This window comes from Penicillium antarcticum (assembly GCF_028974205.1).
Source record: "Penicillium antarcticum strain IBT 31339 chromosome Unknown utg000009l_segment0_segment0, whole genome shotgun sequence".
Taxonomy (NCBI): domain Eukaryota; kingdom Fungi; phylum Ascomycota; class Eurotiomycetes; order Eurotiales; family Aspergillaceae; genus Penicillium; species Penicillium antarcticum.
This window is the reverse complement of record NW_026695307.1, coordinates 204,993-222,048: the sequence shown is the minus strand read 5'-3', so window position 1 is coordinate 222,048 and position 17,056 is coordinate 204,993. Positions and strand designations below refer to the sequence as shown.

Below are 17,056 nucleotides of genomic sequence, written 5' to 3'. Positions count from 1 at the left end.
AAGTATCGTCTAGGCATCAGCGGACTCCACTCATGTACATGAACATGAGATGAGTCCATATTAACAGAACCAAAAGGAAATACAACATAAACATAGCACAGGGGAATGGCTCATGCCTGGTGTTTCATATAAAGACCAGCAAGCGAGTCGATAATCGCATCCCGCTTGATTGGATGTTCATTCTTGAATACATCCCGCACAGCAGCATTTCTCTTCAGCTTGGATGAAAGCGAAGAAGATTCAGCAAGGGCAGCACTGGCTGTGTCGCTGGCGCTTTCGCCATCTGTCAGATTTGACAGGAGGCCACTGGTGCTTCCGTTGCTGCTGCCTAGCGAGCCGATCAGATCTGAGATGCTGGAGTCGCTGTTGAGGAAGTTGTGAATTGTATTCTTGAGAAGGTCGGCAATTGCCACGTTGGCTGTTAGGGTCAATTGCTTCATCACGTCTGTGTAGTATGGCACCAGTGTACCGTTCCACGTCACGGTTCGTGTGATCGTGTCCAAGGCCAGATTGCCAGATTTCAGGGCTGAGGCTTGGGAGGCAAGTACCTTGCCTAGATTTTTGATTATGACACCCAGGTCTAGGACGCCGGTTAAGGGGAATGTATTGTCGCCTGGATAGAGGGTTACGTCTTTCAGCGTGGCATTGCCGATTAGTAGATCGCCACTGTGGACGTCGAGGACGATTGTGCCGATGTCGAGGGTCAGGACTGATTTGTTGGGGAGGGTGGCATTGCCAATTAGATTGGTGCCATCTGAGCTGGCTGGGATGAGACCGCTGTTGGAGATGCTGAAGCCTTTGAATTGATTCAAAACTGGGATTGTTAGATGATTTTCAGTGAATGCTAGGAGATGGTGACGTACCTGGGGAGTACACATCTTTATCCATAGTCACAGGCGACTTGAGCACACCCAAATACGAATTGGTGGTGCCCTTGATCGACAGCGGCGTGGTCTCCTCGAACACAACATTGTGCACGTATTCCGTCCAGGTGGTCAAATTGGTCAGAGGCGTCGACACATCACTCACACCGAGCGTGGAATTCCCCTTGACCACCATCCCATCCAAGCGGGCCGTAGCCCATTTATTCTCGGCGCCCGCGTCGCGCACAAACAGGTCTAACGTGATGGGCTCAATGCGCACGGGCAGCGCGATCTTCAGGTCCAGCGCCGACTCGAGTGTTAATTGAATGCGATCCGGTCGCGGGTTCAAGACCGCAGCATTGACAAGAACCAGGTCGGACTTGTCCACGACCATTTGCGAAATTGCGGGGATGGCCACGAGGAAGCTATGCGACGTTAGTTGTCTACTCAGCTGTGGGGAGGGTACCAACTCACAAGACCGGTAGGAAGATGGCCAGGAAGATGATGGTCACAAAGAGATGCAGACACCAGAATCGCTTCCAATGGCGCGCAAACTTCTCTTTCTTGTTCAGTTCTCTCGCCGCTAACGAGTGACCCCCGGCCGACTCGACTTGGGCGAGTCTGGAGCCTTCGTCGACATTTTTGGCGAATAAGGGACCCCGATGAATGCCCAGGGAGTATTTGGCATCATCGGAACTGAGGTAGGCCGGCTTGTCAGACATGATGTTCTCAATTGGGCTGCAAATTCGGGGCGGACATGGTATAAGTAACAAAACAAGCCCGTGGACCCTCCGACCCCATAGTCTCCAGACCCCATAGCGGGTCGGGTCCAGCAAGACGAGGCCGAAAGGAAAAAACAGCGAGGGAAAAGAGCGAAAAAAGAGCGAAAAAAGGATAGCGTCGGAGCAGCGTTCCCTTCGGAGGTCAAATGACGCCAGAAACGGGCTGAGATCGACATTCAGGAGATGGCGATCTGCTGCGAACCGCGGCTGCTCCACCAAACGACGAAACTATTCACATGGGCCGAGCGGATCGTCTTTTCTTTCTCAGAGTTAAGACTTTCGGGTCTGGGGTTTGGGGTCAGGTTTGCGGGGTCCCGTTGGTCCCTTGATTGAAAAGACAATTGGCATCTCTGCATTTCTGTCCCCTGGAGTCACTATACATCATGTCTTCGACTTCCTCTCCCGTTTCCCACATGGACGAGAAGCCCGAAAAGAATGAACTCAATCATGAAGACGTCTATAATGGCGACTCAGACACCACCACAAACAACATCACGAGCGACTCTGGTCGTCTACACGCCCTGGAGCAACTAGAAGTCCTACCAAAGATGCTCTCCGAGGGCATCCTCTTCGCCGGGTCAGGGGCAACCCTGCTCCTCCAAGCGGCCCTCCCTGGAATCCGTGAAGAGACTGCAGGCGGACACAAGGAGCTCGCCACGGAACTGATCGATGCCCTGCAAGCGCATATCAGTTACATCTCCTGTCTGGTCTTTGGCACCCGTGCCGAGCGCAAGACGCTGATTGATATGTTGCACAATGGCGAGCCGCCTCTTCTTGGTGGTGGGCGCTCGAACCGCTTTGCGCAGCAGCCTGCACTACAGTTGTGGATGGCTGCCACGTTGTATGCGACTGCGACGGACTTTTATCAGCGGGTGTATGGTCGGGTGGACTATGCCAGCGCCCAGCTGGCGTATAAAGAGTTTACCCTGTTGATGAATTGTCTGGGCGTCCCCCCTGGCACCTGGCCCGAGACCCGTGAGGCCTTTTGGTCATATTGGGATCGGCAGGTGTCCGAGTTGACCGTTTCGTCGGATGCGGCGCAGTTTGCGAAGGATTTGCGTGAGAGTACAGATATGCCGCGCTGGGTGCAGACGATGAAGCCTTTCCTGCGCGTGTCGACCATTGAGATGCTACCGCCGAAGCTGCGGGATGCCTATGGGCTGCGCTCGACGGTGGCTACTCGGGCGATTTATCGTACGTGGATGGGATTTTCGGTTGCGGTGTACCCAGCTATGCCTAACAAGTGGAGAGCCTATCCTTTGAAATTCTACCAGGATCGCTTGCGGGAGAAGTTGAATGTGGTGTGATTCTTTGTTGTATATACCCGATCCTTTGATGTTTATCATGCTGGTGTTATTATTGCTCTCTTCTGAAGATCTTGGGATATTGAAATTGAAAATGAAATAGTTATATTGATGCATAAATGAAGCGTCGTAATTCATTCCTTCCTGTCCTATAGAGACCCTAACACCCCACCCAAAAGCTTGGAAACATCCTCCACCAACTAGCGTGTGGTTAGTATGCGATGTGACATGAGATCTGGTCGGATACATACCGGCGTGGCATCCCCAATCAGGGTAGTCGTATTATCCACAAAGCTCTTGGTGAGCAGACTGTGAGCATTGGTCAAGATATCCTGCAGGACATTGATATTGTCCGAGGCGAGTAACTTGGCCGCCCCATCGAGAATGGTATCCAACTTCTTGAGATTATCGGTTGTCAAAAGACCCTGCACACCGCTGAGAATATCGGGCAGCTCCTCTAGCAGACCGGAGGGCTCTGGTGCGGGTGCAGCGACAGGGTTGGGCCGGGGCTCAGGGGCTGCCAGAGCCAGGGGAGCCAGAGCCAGAGGGAGAAGACGGAAGAAACGCATTGTAATCGATGTGGAAGGGAGAATTGAAGATAGATTGTATGGCTCTACACTACTCGAGTCTTATAAACGAGATTGCTCGATCTAGACCAAGGCACTTAGCGTGAATCTAGTGCTCAATCGATAAAAGCCCCGAGGCCGTTGCGGCCGGATTGACACGATCTCGGGTGATGTACGCCGAGGTAGATTTAAGAGTACACCATGTGAATTGTTGGTTCCATTGCAGTGCAGTGAATAGTACGTGGAAGCGAGCAATCAATACGAGGGTTTCCCCGCATGGTTTCACCCCGGACCTCAACTTTCATCCGATCGACTGATGATCCTCTTTTTGGGGGGATTGTGGTGGGACTCGCTTGGCTTCGACTAGTTCGTCTGATTCGTGAATTCCCCGGAGAACTCTTTGTCTTGGGAAGCGATCGACATAAGCTCAGGTCCAAGCAGGCCTGCATATCCACAGAGAGAGAGAGAGAGAGAGAGACCACCTCGTCATGCCGATTCCATATGAATTTAAATTAAAAGAGCATGTGGGAGAGGACCTGCATTGGCGCCTCATGGTTCGTCTAACTATACAGCATATGAGGCATTTCAATCTTGCGAACATCGTGAAACCACCCATGGCTCGGAGTTACTCCGCACTCATTTCTGGAAGTCTGCTCATACTCAATTCTGGTCACATTTCTCATCACAATCGTCTAACTAAATGGAAATCATAGTGGGACCTTCCGCTCTCCACTGGGATGCATCGCCGGGAGCAAAAGCACAAAACGATCACAGAGCTAGTGCCAGCCCAAGCACGCCCATGGCCCCCATCACTGATACGGTGAGTCCCGTGGCCTGTGCAGCGCCACCAGTGGATGTCGATGCCATTCCACTTGCAGTTGCACTTCCGCTTGCTCCATCTGTCGATCCTGACTCTGACCCAGTTGCGGTGGCGGTCGGCGTCTCATACGCTAAGCCCGTAGTGGCTGTCAATGCGCCGCCGGAGATCTGCGATTTCACCACGGACATGTAGCTCTTCACGTCGGTCGGTAGATTGCTATACCAGGCGGGTGTGCTTCCTGCCTTGAACTGGCTGGCTAAGGAACTGCGCTGGGCCGGATTGACCAATTCCCAGATCACCGAGACGGGTACTACCGAGAGGATCTCTGGGATGAGGGACTTGGGCGGCGAGGAAATGTTGGCGAAGTTGGCGCTGGCGGTTTGGTTGGCCGTCATATGCTCTCTAGATGGTGTTAGTTTGATCGCTGTGGGTGGGTTGTGGTATGTACAATGCGCTGGAGATTGAGGCCAGGTTGATGCCATAGTCTGTTCCCTCTCGGCGGTGATGGTGCTCAGCGCTGCATGCCGCGAGGAAGAACAGGACGGCTGTGAACTTCATGGTGATGAGAATAGTAGTGCGATGGAGAGGTTTGGGGAAGTCGGTCTATATCAAATGCTTAGCACTCGACCCCTCCATGCTTCAAGCCATGTCCAAGGTGACATAATGACTCTAGGCTTCTAGGCCTTTCAAGGCTGTTAAGTTGACTTAGCTCACTGGTGAACCTCGGACAGACGATGATCAGATGCCAATGCCCCGATTCCACCGGGGGGGGGATTAGCCACGTTCACCTCGGATATTTCCAAGGTTTATCCCCTGCACGGAACGCACCGATGTATGTGATAGATTCCAGATCGGCTGTAGATCTGAGCGGATGTCTTGCTGCCACTACACATCTCGACTGGTCTCGCCTGACCTTGGCCTCCCCGTTCACTGGTCTATATTGGAGGACATGGTGGTGTCTCCGGTAAAGCGTTCAATTGGTCATTCGTGGATAGTCAAGCAAACGTAATTCATACTATCGAAAACAAGGAAGAACCGAAACCACAGGGTAGATTCGCCTAAGAATGGGGCTCTAGTTCACTGCGGGGTCGGCTGGGGACATTGTTGCCTCTCACGGAGGCTATTTAGATCCCGGTGTTTGGAGGACAGTCTAACTCAGTCTGTACATCAACCCTAGAGACCTTTGTTGGTGTTGGAAACCGCAGTTGTCGAAGGTTGGGAACCTAGGAATTGGATTATATGAATTGTTTGGGATGAACGTTTCGACACGAAAGAAAAGTGGTATTGGGCTTGTTTTCGAGTCGAACCGATATGTCATGAAAGTTCTCTAATGTGAATTATTCTTCGACAAGTTTCCTTGGTATCAAAACCAATCCCATTGACTACTGTGCTGGACCAGTACTTTCTTGTGGGTACACGTCAACATGCACATCCCTGCTTGGGCTATGCTTACTTCAACTCCGACATATCTCCTCTTCAAAAGCAGAGCTACATATTGCAAGAAGATCAAATAAAACATGGCAATCAATTGGATATCACAGCTAAGCCATCGTCAAAAGGTCATAAAAACAGCCATAGGCAAGAACCGAAGTCACGAGCACAAATGTTCAAGTGTTCCGCACAAATGTCACTTAAGCCTTCTCGGCCATATCAGCCTCAGCACCGCGCTGACGGACCTTGCCCTCATCATGCTGATCACGGTACTTCTCCTCTTCGGTACGGTCACCAGCGACAGCAGCACCGACGGCACCAAGGGCTCCATGGGCGCGGTTCTGGATTCCCTCACCCCAGTCCTTGAGTTGGCCCTTGGCTTCCTGTTCCTTGCCTGCGGCGTTTTGCTGCTCGCCGGCCTTGCGGAGGTTCTCGTTGCCGATCATGTTGCCGACGGATTCCTTGGCCGAGCCGACGGTTTGGTCCCAGGAGCCGTCGGAGCGCTTCTCGTTGTCCTTTGCGACGGCGCCGGTGTTGGGGTCAGCGGAGAAAGGGCCTAGCTTGGCGGTTGTATGGGAGGCTTCGTCTTTGGCTTGGCCGACTTCTTGCTTGACTTCGCCCTTGGTCTTGAAAGTGTCAGTGGTGGGTTGGTTGGTTGGTGGTGGGGTGGGTGTTATTTACCTCGGTGGAAGAGTTGCCAGTGACAGCGCCTGCAGCACGCTGGGCCAGGCCGGTGGCCTGGTCAAGGTAGGACTGGCCAGTGGAAGAGTTACCGTCGGACATGGTTATAGATATGGATAGTTTAGATTGGAAAGAGTTGAGATGGAGAGAGTTGAGATGGAGAGATGCAGAAATGCAGAGATGCAGAGATGCAGAGATGTTTGAAGTGAAGATGGAGATGGCAGATGAGGATGGAACAATGCTTAAATAGACATCACATCCCACGCCACATGGTTCCAGGGCATTCATGAAGGTGTACACAAAAGCCACGATCGATGACGTAGATGACATCACATCACGTGGGATGACGCTTCACGCGTCATGGCTGCCAAGTTTGTTTATCAGTTTATAGATCAAGATCTACACGGGAAACAAACATCTAGACATGCGCTGTCGGATTTGACAGCGCAAGTACATGTCTAGTAAAACTGAAGTAGAGTAACGATGGAATAGCCATTTAATCAAATCCTCTATCAGAATACAAATCATATGCAATCAACGCTTTATCGCCATGTACGCAGATCCCAGATGCAATGCGTCGCTCAATAACCAGAAAATATGTCCTTTACCAGTGACAAATGCCACCCTCGCTATCGTCGGCAGTCCATGTCCCGCATAGACCAACAACTTCAAGATGCCCGTCTGGCTGCTCGCCAACTTTACTTAGTGAAGCAAAGGTCTTCTCAACAGGGCCGTCACTAAGCAGTCGTCGAGCCCATGCATCAATAGCAGGCTCGCCAGTTTCATCTCGTGCTTGTTTTAAGAATGGAATGAGGGCAGTCCCACCTGTCCCGCGCAACTTCTTCTTATCGGTCGGTGTGGCGGTGGCGAGGTTGGTTGCTGCCGGTCGACTGCTGGACTGCGAGGGTTGACGCGCACTACGGGATTGGATAATGATGTAGCGGGACACCATGGTGATGTGCTTGTCGCGGAGGACACGCAGCATGGCTAGGCATGCGTCGTAGGCAATGCAGAGGGCTGAGTCTCCGCGGCGGGCTTCAACAAAGGCGCGGATATTGGCTACTGAGTCGACTTGTTCGAGGAATCGTCGGTGTGGGCCGGGCATGTAGGTGCGCATCTCGTGGATAAAGCTGTTACGGGTCTTGCCGCTGTCGTCGCTGTCGCGGCTTGTACCGGTTGGTCGGTGTTCCACGCCGAGGACGATATCGAAGAATTGGATCAGCGAGCTTTGGGCATTGCTGCCTCCGCCGTATTGTCGGTATTCTGGGTTGTGGCCGTCATCATATAACAGACCATTGGGCAAGCCGGCGTCACTCATATTTTTGCTTCCGGCTAGATATGGGCGAATGCGGTTGTAGAAGACGTATGGGTCACAGTTGTCGTACATCCGTTGTAATAATTCAGCGGTTTCATCAATGGTTTCAGCCAGTTGCTGCAGGCATTCGGTCACGACCTGGCTCTTTCCTGCACGCGCAGCTGTGATAGCTTGGAGCATCAACGGGATGGAGGGACCTCCACGTGCCTCCATAGCAACAGAGACGAGGTAGAACCATTGTTCATCCAGTGACCCAGTGAATGTTTGCAGGCAAGCCAGGTTATCCAAGTGGGTGGCCGGCTCGTCGGGAAATATCGGCTTGTAGTTCCAGAGGCAAACCCCGGCATAAGTGGCAACTGGGGGCACTTCGAGCCGTTCACAGACTTTAAACAATGGCACTGTAAGCTGAGGGGGAATCCTCTGTAGAATGTCAGTGTTGCTCATCGCGTGATCAGTGGGACAACGTACCTCAGCGGGACGATCACCTCCCCAGACAAAGCCATGCAGCATAAACACAAGTACCACGTAGGCGCGACGCCACTCAGCATCTGTCTGGAGGTACTCAGTAGATAGTAGGGGGAGACGCTCCACCAGGGACCGGACCCGTTTGCTCAGGATGAGGGCTTGCAAGTTCCCCACGATGGCCTCCCACTTAGCATAGTATGGATCCGGGAGAACCGCCAGTGGAGGCTCTTGGGGAAGGAACCCATAATCGGGAGTGATCCCATAATCAGCAGGTGATGGCACTGGAGGTAACATGGTGGTTGTGAAGAAGGAAGAGGCAGGTGTGCCAGATGTACAGAAGGGGCGCTCCGGGTCTCAATCCCGTCTGATAGCCGAATCTCTTTAAAATGCAATGATGTCAATGTGAGTAAAGAAAAGGAAGAAGTTATAAGTCAGGCACAGTGGCGAGAGTACCCCAGGAAGCGTACGGATGATGACGGAGCAAGTTCGGAGGGGGGAGAAAGGCTACTCATTATTATCAAGGTACGGACAGTAACCATCCACGACATGAACTAGGTAACTATCCCCGGCAGAGTTTTCCGGTGGGATGACCGATTGTAAGCACGTAATTCACCGGGAGACGAAGGGGGGGCGTCAAGAGGCATTTCTAAGCCGGACTTAATGAGTAGATTCCGATATAGGACCAAGCAGGAGACCTTTAGAGACCCCTGGAACCGTTTTAGAGGAGGGGGCCCAGCGAGACAACTACAGACCAGGTTCATTTTATATGGGCCCATGCAACTAACGCCCTCAGACTAAAATGCCAAGCAGCAATGGGTGCACGCGCAAGGGCTCCTCAGCGGGTCTGTTCTTAGCGAGAAGTAGACTGGGTGCTAGACAATGAACCGGAAGCCTGGCAGACACGGCTGAGACGTGGGAATGCGGCCTTTGCGCCGAATTCGGGGCATTCTCGCTTAATCCCTAGCACATTCGCCATCACTCACGCTGCTCCATACGCAACGTCTGGGGTCACGTTGCGTCAACGTCAGTCTTGAGCTTACTTCGATGTCTGGATTCACTGTATATACTTGCCCTTTTTAATCTGATATCTTTCTCCCCTACTTTCCCCATCTTCCTTGCTCAGAGCCTCGTTCCGAGGCTATCCACAGTGGACCACACCCCTCCGGATGAAGAATTTGACGCTGCCACCTGATTTACAAGGCATCAAGGGTTACCGTTACAGAATATTGGGGTCTCCTGCTGCTTATGTCATCTCACAGGTGGGACTTTAAATCGCACCCAACTAAGAACTATGGAACTGTCTGTCTGCCATCTTGGATGCTCCCTCTTTCTGTGGTCTTGCCAACTTTATTGCAAGAAGTACCCCACAAATCAGAGGATGTAAAAACAGCCTGACTAGTATTGTTCAGTGCGAGGTCTATCAATGTTGGTTCTGTCAACTATCAGCCTGAACAATCACAGTGTAATCAATGAGTGACCGACCATCGTAATTGAATTTTGGGGATCCTCGGCAAATACGATCCTTGCTCCTAAAAGTCGTAAGACCCTGACGAATACATCGTATGAATCAGGGTGAGTGAGTACCTTGGATGTATTTGCTAGCCTTCCGCCTCTTCCGCGAATGGAGCTACAGCGTTGGATAGGTTATAAGTTCCGAATACGATAGGTATCATCCTGTTCAAATCACCGCTAAAGTTGGCTATGTTCTCATGAACCCACTTGACCGCAAGTCGCTACATATGTGAGCTTATAATTCACTGTTGAGGTTAGCGGCACACCTGATCCATAAATCCCAGATTCTGCTTCAGAGCACCCTGGCCAGGTGCATTGGGAAATCCAAAGACATTGAGTCGATAACTACCAGATCTGAGCTATTTCTCTCATAAAATGCGACCCACTTACTTGAAATTAACAACAATTATATCCTCATCATCCCGTACCAAATTGTTTCCATCGCAAAAGGCCACCGATCCAGACCCAGAGCCGTACCCTCCTCCATGGACAAACATCATCAATGCGTCCTCTTGCCCTGTTGCTTGAAAGAAGGTTTCCAGATATTGATTTAAAGACAGTATGGAAGAGAATCCAGGATAATTGGTTCATCTTTGACGGATGTTTTGCTGAGAGTCCAAGGACCTGTATAGGCGAATGTACTCCCTGGAATTTGAGTCGGATAACCGGCGCATCGGCAGGTGAACGTTGTATGTTAAGATCGAATGGACCACGTCAGCTTATCATGAAAGCATCGAATATGCAAAGTCACCATAGAGCTGCAATGAGGGGACAAACTTGTTTCGGCACATAAACTTGGTCTAACCTGAAGCATCAGTGGGCGCTATGGTAGGTAAGTTGGGGGTTACTACATCGGAACATCCTAACGGGAATCATCTTTACGCTGACCGATCGGATGCTTACATATTGAGTAGGGGTAGTAAATTCTGAGTTGATTATGCTCAATCTGTACAAATCCAATGTTGTTACACTTCCAACGCCGACCCTAATGGGCATTTTTTCTCGAAACGAAAGTGATTAATATGATCAGAGAAAAGAAATCAGTGCTGGCTCCACTCGATGGTGTTCAGGTCGATTCCTTCCTGCACCAATTCCCAAAGCGGGCTCAGCTCACGCAAGAATGACACACGGGCCTGAACGGCCTTGAGAACGTAGTCGATTTCCTCGTCTGAGGTGAAGCGACCAATACCGAAACGGATACTGCTGTGGGCGCTCTCATCACTGCTACCCAGGGCACGGAGAACGTAGCTAGGCTCCAGGGAAGCGGAGGTGCAGGCACTGCCGGAAGACAAAGCAATGTCCTTCAGAGCCATCAAAAGGGATTCACCCTCGACGTAGGCGAACGAGACGTTCACACAGCCGGGGTAGTGGGCGTCGGGATCACCGTTGAGAACGGTATGTTCCATAGACAGGAGGCCCTCGCTCAGGCGCTTTGATAGACGCTCAACGTGCTTGGTGTCGTACTATTCGTAAATCAACATGTTAGCATCTTCCTATACAAAGAAAAAAATAAATCCAAATTCATCATCGGCCGACTCAGTACCCCTGCGATTGACATCATGGACGCTGAGTATCGTGTATACAGGGAGCTACCGCTCAGACATCTCCAATAGCGATGTTGATTCACAACGTCTAGTCATCGCAGCAAAGGCGAAACTTCAAATCACAAGAATCTTACCTCCATATCTTGAGCGGCAAGGCGGCAAGCCTCACCGAAGCCAACAAGCAGATGCGGGGCCAGAGTACCACTGCGCAATCCACGCTCCTGTCCACCACCAGAGATGATAGGTTCGAGACGAACACGAGGGCGACGGCGCACATAGCAAGCACCGATACCCTTGGGGCCATAGATCTTGTGGCTGGAAATGGACATCAAATCGATGTGCATCTTGTTGACATCCATTGGAATCTTTCCAACAGCCTGTGCGGCATCAGTGTGGAAGAAGATCTTCTTGGACCGGCAAAGACGGCCAATCTTCTCGAGCGGCTGGATCACACCAATTTCGTTGTTGACGGCCATAATACTGACGATGGCAGTCTCGGGGCGCATAGCTGCCTCGAGGTCCTCCATCCGAATCAAACCGTTGTTCTGAACTGGGAGATAGGTAACTTCAAAGCCTTCATCTTGCAAGTGTCGGCAACTGTCGAGAACGCACTTGTGCTCGGTCTGGGTGGTGATAATGTGCTTCTTCTTGCCGGAGCGGCCAAAGAACCGCGCAACACCCTTCAAAGACATGTTGTTACTCTCAGTCGCACCACTTGTAAAGATAATTTCCTTGGGGTCGGCGCCAATCAGCTTGGCGATATGTCCACGGGCCTCCTCGACACCCTTCTCCGACTCCCAACCGTAGGCGTGTGTGCGCGAGTGCGGGTTTCCGTAGATTCCGGTGAGGTAGGGAAGCATGGCGTCGAGGACTCGGGGGTCAAGAGGTGTGGTGGCTTGCATATCGAGGTAGATAGGTCGTGTACCTTGGTCCAGAACGGTGGCTTGCTTGAGAATACCGGCGGAAGGGCTCATCGCGGCATCAGCGGAGGTTGTCGTGCCAGGAAGGTTCACCCCCTGAGCAGGAACACCAGCCTGCTTCATGAACGACTTCTGTTCTTCCTTGATGGCAGTTTCGACATTGACCTGAGCTTGGCCGACCTTGGTTCCGGAAACATAAGAACGGGCCTGGGTGGCGAAGCGAGGAGCGCGATAGCCATAAGTTGAAAGGCGTCTAGAGAAGGCCGAAGCCTGTCTCCAAGCAGTAGGAGCAGCACTCGTCATTTTGAAGATAAAGTGATGAACCAAGTGGGATGAAGAAAGAAGAGTAACCCCGACTTTTTGTTATCACTGAATGCCGGGAAACTCCTCATGACTAAACCTGGCCTCGGTGAATTCCGAATCAGGATGGTTTCTCCGGGAGTTCCCCGAGGTGCCTCAGGCGGAAACATTTTCCTAAAATTTTATACTCTGAAGTCATTGCTTGACTAAATAATATGTGAGTAGGATCATTTGATTTAAATTATACCTGGAGTAACTATTTCTTTATAAAATTCCACAGGTTGAACCTGTATTTTCGCCAGCCAAGTCACCCCGCATATAAACGAAATGGCCAATGATAATCGAACCAGGATCGGTCATACGGGTAAGGCTGCAATAAAAGCAGCAGATCGTGAGAACTCAGCCCCCGAACAGCCACCGATCCCTAGTAATATTGGTGCCTGATGTAACATAGTATGCGCCACACTAATTAGGCGTGCAAGGGAAGTATATACTCCGGTACAGCCACATCGCGAATGTCTTATGTCATAGAAGCGAAAGTTGGCCCAAAAGCCCGTCACCCCGCCTTGGCAACTTCCTCACTCTCCCATTCCGCCGCTTCCGCAGTATGAGTTTCAAAGGCTTTCAGAAGAGCATTGTGCGTGCGCCGCAGCAGTTCAAGGTCAAGTTCAACATTGGCGAGCACACCAAAGATGCTGTCTACACCGATGCCGAGCGCCGATTTGATGAGCTCGAAAAGGAGACCAAGAAGCTCCACGATGAGTCCAAGAAGTACTTTGGCGCCATCAACGGTAAGATATGAATTCTGCATGAAAGGGCGTTGCTCTGACGCGTTCTAGGCATGTTGAACCACCAGATCGAATTCTCCAAAGCTGTTGCTGAGATCTACAAACCCATCTCCGGTCGCGCCTCTGATCCCACCTCCTACCAATTCGAAGGAAATGCCGAAGGAATCCAAGCCTGTGAAGAATATGAAGTGATCGTCAAAGAGCTGCAGGAGGCCCTGGCCCCCGAGCTGGAGATGATCGACAGCCGCATCATCAGCCCTGCCGACCAGCTCCTCGAGGTGATCAAGGTGATTCGCAAGGTTGCCGTCAAGCGTGACCACAAGAAGCTGGACTTTGACCGCCGCAACGCGACCCTGAAGAAGCTGGAAGAGAAGAAGGATAAATCGATCAAGGACGAAAAGGCTTTGTACAAAGCTGAAAATGATGTCGAGGTCGCCACACAGGAATTCAACTACTACAACGATCTGCTCAAGGACGAATTGCCCAAGCTGTTCGCGCTCGAAGCCGAGTTCATTCGCCCACTCTTCCAGTCTTTTTACTACATGCAACTCAACGTCTTCTATACCCTCCACGACCGCATGCAAGGCATGAACATCAGCTACTTCAACCTTCAACTTGACGTCGAAGAAGCCTTTGAGCAGAAGCGAGGCGATGTGAAGGAACGTGCCGAGGCCCTCAGTATCGTGCACTACAAGACTCAAGGTGTCCGCCGTTCCGGCTCCAAGCTGAGCGCCCTTAAGGGCGAAAAGGAAGGCAAGGGCTCTATTGGCCGGGGTCGTTCTAGCTCCACCGCTGACGAAAACCCTCCACCACCCTACTCGTCTGCTGGTGCCAGTCCGACAGGCAGCTTCTCTTCAGCCGCAAAGAGCAAGCCTGCTCCGCCACCTCCACGTGCGAAGCCATCTCACCTCAGCGCAAAGCAGGTCGAGACCGTCACCGCTCTTTACGACTACGAAGCCCAGGCACATGGTGATCTGGGATTCTCTGCTGGTGATGTTATCGAAATCGTTCAGCGTACCGACAACACAAATGAATGGTGGTCTGGGCGTGTCGGCGGTCGGGAAGGCCAATTCCCGGGTAAGTGTCAATCCATGATTCAAAAGTACATTGCTAACATGGTACCAGCCAACTACGTGCAATTGAATTAGCATTGGGTATCAACGTTTTCACTCTCTTTTCTCGATTCTGGCGCACGTGTGGTCTATACATAGAGCGTTCTGTCTGTACATAATTTCGTTCGTGGTTTTCTTTTTTTTGATTGGTTAGTTCCCCGGTGGCAATGGATCTTACATTGTTACTTCGATAAAATAAGCTATCCTTCGTCAACTAGTGCCCATTTACTCTAGTTTCAGTCTGTTCCTTCCCAAGTTTAGTCTAAGTATCCGTGAATGAGACAGGAGTGAGTGACTCAAGGGTTGCAATGGCACCTGTCGTGTGGTGAAATCCGCAGGTCTTACATTGTGTGTATAGCTCTATTTTTTTACAATCAAAATAGGTAAAATGATGACGAATTCATATTAAAGGAGCGCCTGCAGTGCTTGTGCAGAAGCAAAGATAGGAAGGGAAAAAAGACACAATGTTCACAAAAGAAACTATAGATGACACGCGAAGTGCAAGAATGTTCATGTAAAGATTTGACTGAGAAGTTTGAACAGAGGAATGGAAAAAGATCTCTGGGTATTCTTGGCGTGGTCGCGACAGATGCTCATCGGAATGAAACGAGTGTCCATGTTAGACAATTGAATGCTTCTTCTGAATTCGGTTCACAGAAACGTCATGCTCAACAGCAATCCCATAGAACGCATCTGTGTCCCGCGAGCTCCCTGAACCAACAGACTTACTCATGGTTTGATCTGAGTAGCATAGAGTCTGGGCAGCGGCCATGGCTGTCAGATCTGTTGGACTGTCTTTGGTGGTTGGACTCAATGTGCTGTTTGCTCCACCTACGAGGACTCGCCATAGGTTGCGCCGGTGTGGAGCTTGACTGCGAGGCGACCGAGATTGTTCGAGGGCAGCACCAGCCCAGATCGATGAAAGTGGGAGCGAGATAGCAACTAGGGTGAGGACGTTGGATGCTAGTTCCGGGACGGTGATGTAGTACTGGGTGATTGAGAAGATGGCTGGGACGATCATGGTCTGGCAGCCCATGATAAAGATAATTTTCATGGGGCCAAACTCGCGCACGCCGAGTTGACGGCGTTGCTTGATGGCGAATCCGAGCTTGGTGACAAAGATCACACAGAAGAAGCAAATGGAGACGGTGAGGGTCACATTGGTTGCGCTCTCGATCCACCATATAGATTCCATGTACATCACCTTGAAAATGGCAATTGAGTTCTCGACCATCCAGGCACAGCGGAAACCAATTACCAACAGGGCTACCAGGATCGATAGTCCCAGCAGAGGGCGTCGGTATCGGCGACGAACAGTTGAGCAAATCACATTGGTTTGAAGCACAAGAGATGCTTGAATGGAGATTACTACCAAAGTTTGGAAGACAGTGGCCATAATTGAAATGGCGTATGCACTCGCCGGCACGGCGGAGTAGTCGTAAGAGAAGTATGGGTATACTTCTTCGAATTTGGTGGAGAAGTGAATGACTTGAAACAGTAGACGCATGGAGTTGAAGAACAGAGCCAGTCCGTTCAGGATGAAAACTGATGACTTGCGTTTGTCGGCGTGTGTCAAAAGTAGAAGGATGATCAGTAGCACAATTGATGCTCCAAGCTGGCAACCGTAGTTGATACACACTCGGACATTGTACATGACGAAGACATCCAGAGCTTGCATTGGCACCTTGAATTCCGTGCCGTTGGAATAGTGCATGGTGACATCCTGTTGGTCGGGGTCTGTTGAGCTGCGGATACCATAATCCATGTTGAAGTAGTTAAGGTCACACTGACGAGTGAAGAATATGCATGACAGGGATCGAGAATACAAATGGACAGGATTAAACGATATAGATATGAAGAAAGAAAATTGCACAGTTCAAGCCGAAACAGACAATGGACATGAATGAAGAGGTATCCATAGTGACGTTGGGAGTCTGATGAGGCATTGTTGGATGATAGAAGAACAATATCGAGATGGAGAGAACAATACTAAGTTGTGAGACAAAGGCGCATTCTGTAAATTGAGGTCCAGGCAACGGATACATGCATAGTGGCTGCAGGAGACCAACTTATTCATTGGAGGCATTTGACTCGGATTGCGAGGCTCGAGTCGCTTAAGTTCGCCAGTTCTTTGTCTGCCTCTTGGCGACTGGGATGTTTCGTCATGACTCCCACAGATCCTCGGATTTGATGTGTCTTCGTCCTCAGAATCATATCTGGAATCAAGATGAGCTTGCAATCTGAGATATTCCAGGCCCAAGGTTTGCAGGTGGTTCCAGACTGAAGAGCTAGAGCTGTCTCGGGGATGAATCTAGAACTTCGAAGGTTCATCGAAGGTCAGGGCTCTAAATTATTAGCAGTCTGCTATGATTAGCAGTAAGTTCTGAGATATTTGAGTGCCTTGCAATAGGTCAATGAAGTGTCATGTCTGTTATGCTGGTATACAGCCTCATGTCGGTCATACCATCGAGTATAGAGGTTGTCCAGTTGCCCTGTAGACATCACTGGCGAAGACATTTCAAACAAACAGAATCATACATTGCATATCTGATAGAAGTAGTAGACCGTAGAATATCAAAGCTGGATAGATCAACAACGTGGTGGATGACAAGTGCAAGTATGGCCAAGACCGCGGTGTTCGCTCCGCTTCCCC

At 50.8% G+C, this 17,056-nt stretch overlaps 9 protein-coding genes across 9 annotated transcripts; 2 read left to right on the top strand and 7 right to left on the bottom strand.

The window, feature by feature from the left end:
• Positions 1-110: 110 nt before the first annotated feature.
• On the bottom strand, positions 111-1,585 carry N7508_008439 (DUF3712 domain-containing protein; the record flags this gene model as incomplete). The annotated part of the gene is made up of 3 exons (XM_058466503.1): positions 111-814; positions 864-1,288; positions 1,338-1,585. The coding sequence occupies 3 exons, from the start codon at positions 1,583-1,585 to the stop codon at positions 111-113; spliced, it is 1,377 nt and encodes a 458-aa protein (XP_058314349.1).
• A 443-nt stretch (positions 1,586-2,028) lies between these two features.
• N7508_008438 (oxygenase MpaB family protein) lies at positions 2,029-2,952 on the top strand (the record flags this gene model as incomplete). Its single annotated transcript, XM_058466502.1, has 1 exon — positions 2,029-2,952. One exon carries the CDS (start codon positions 2,029-2,031, stop codon positions 2,950-2,952), a length of 924 nt encoding a protein of 307 aa, XP_058314348.1.
• Positions 2,953-3,098: 146 nt separating this feature from the next.
• Positions 3,099-3,518, bottom strand: N7508_008437 (uncharacterized protein; the record flags this gene model as incomplete). The annotated part of the gene is made up of 2 exons (XM_058466501.1): positions 3,099-3,149; positions 3,201-3,518. 2 exons carry the CDS (start codon positions 3,516-3,518, stop codon positions 3,099-3,101), a joined length of 369 nt encoding a protein of 122 aa, XP_058314347.1.
• Positions 3,519-4,283: 765 nt separating this feature from the next.
• Positions 4,284-4,893, bottom strand: N7508_008436 (uncharacterized protein; the record flags this gene model as incomplete). Its single annotated transcript, XM_058466500.1, has 2 exons — positions 4,284-4,737; positions 4,784-4,893. 2 exons carry the CDS (start codon positions 4,891-4,893, stop codon positions 4,284-4,286), a joined length of 564 nt encoding a protein of 187 aa, XP_058314346.1.
• Positions 4,894-5,966: 1,073 nt separating this feature from the next.
• N7508_008435 (uncharacterized protein) lies at positions 5,967-6,549 on the bottom strand (the record flags this gene model as incomplete). Its single annotated transcript, XM_058466499.1, has 2 exons — positions 5,967-6,392; positions 6,448-6,549. The coding sequence occupies 2 exons, from the start codon at positions 6,547-6,549 to the stop codon at positions 5,967-5,969; spliced, it is 528 nt and encodes a 175-aa protein (XP_058314345.1).
• Positions 6,550-7,051: 502 nt separating this feature from the next.
• Positions 7,052-8,521, bottom strand: N7508_008434 (indoleamine 2,3-dioxygenase; the record flags this gene model as incomplete). Its single annotated transcript, XM_058466498.1, has 2 exons — positions 7,052-8,182; positions 8,231-8,521. 2 exons carry the CDS (start codon positions 8,519-8,521, stop codon positions 7,052-7,054), a joined length of 1,422 nt encoding a protein of 473 aa, XP_058314344.1.
• A 2,258-nt stretch (positions 8,522-10,779) lies between these two features.
• Positions 10,780-12,506, bottom strand: N7508_008433 (IscS subfamily cysteine desulfurase; the record flags this gene model as incomplete). Its single annotated transcript, XM_058466497.1, has 2 exons — positions 10,780-11,202; positions 11,418-12,506. 2 exons carry the CDS (start codon positions 12,504-12,506, stop codon positions 10,780-10,782), a joined length of 1,512 nt encoding a protein of 503 aa, XP_058314343.1.
• Positions 12,507-13,110: 604 nt separating this feature from the next.
• Positions 13,111-14,439, top strand: N7508_008432 (amphiphysin; the record flags this gene model as incomplete). Its single annotated transcript, XM_058466496.1, has 3 exons — positions 13,111-13,294; positions 13,343-14,368; positions 14,417-14,439. 3 exons carry the CDS (start codon positions 13,111-13,113, stop codon positions 14,437-14,439), a joined length of 1,233 nt encoding a protein of 410 aa, XP_058314342.1.
• A 583-nt stretch (positions 14,440-15,022) lies between these two features.
• Positions 15,023-16,168, bottom strand: preB (alpha-factor pheromone receptor STE2; the record flags this gene model as incomplete). Its single annotated transcript, XM_058466495.1, has 1 exon — positions 15,023-16,168. One exon carries the CDS (start codon positions 16,166-16,168, stop codon positions 15,023-15,025), a length of 1,146 nt encoding a protein of 381 aa, XP_058314341.1.
• Between the last annotated feature and the right edge of the window lie 888 nt (positions 16,169-17,056).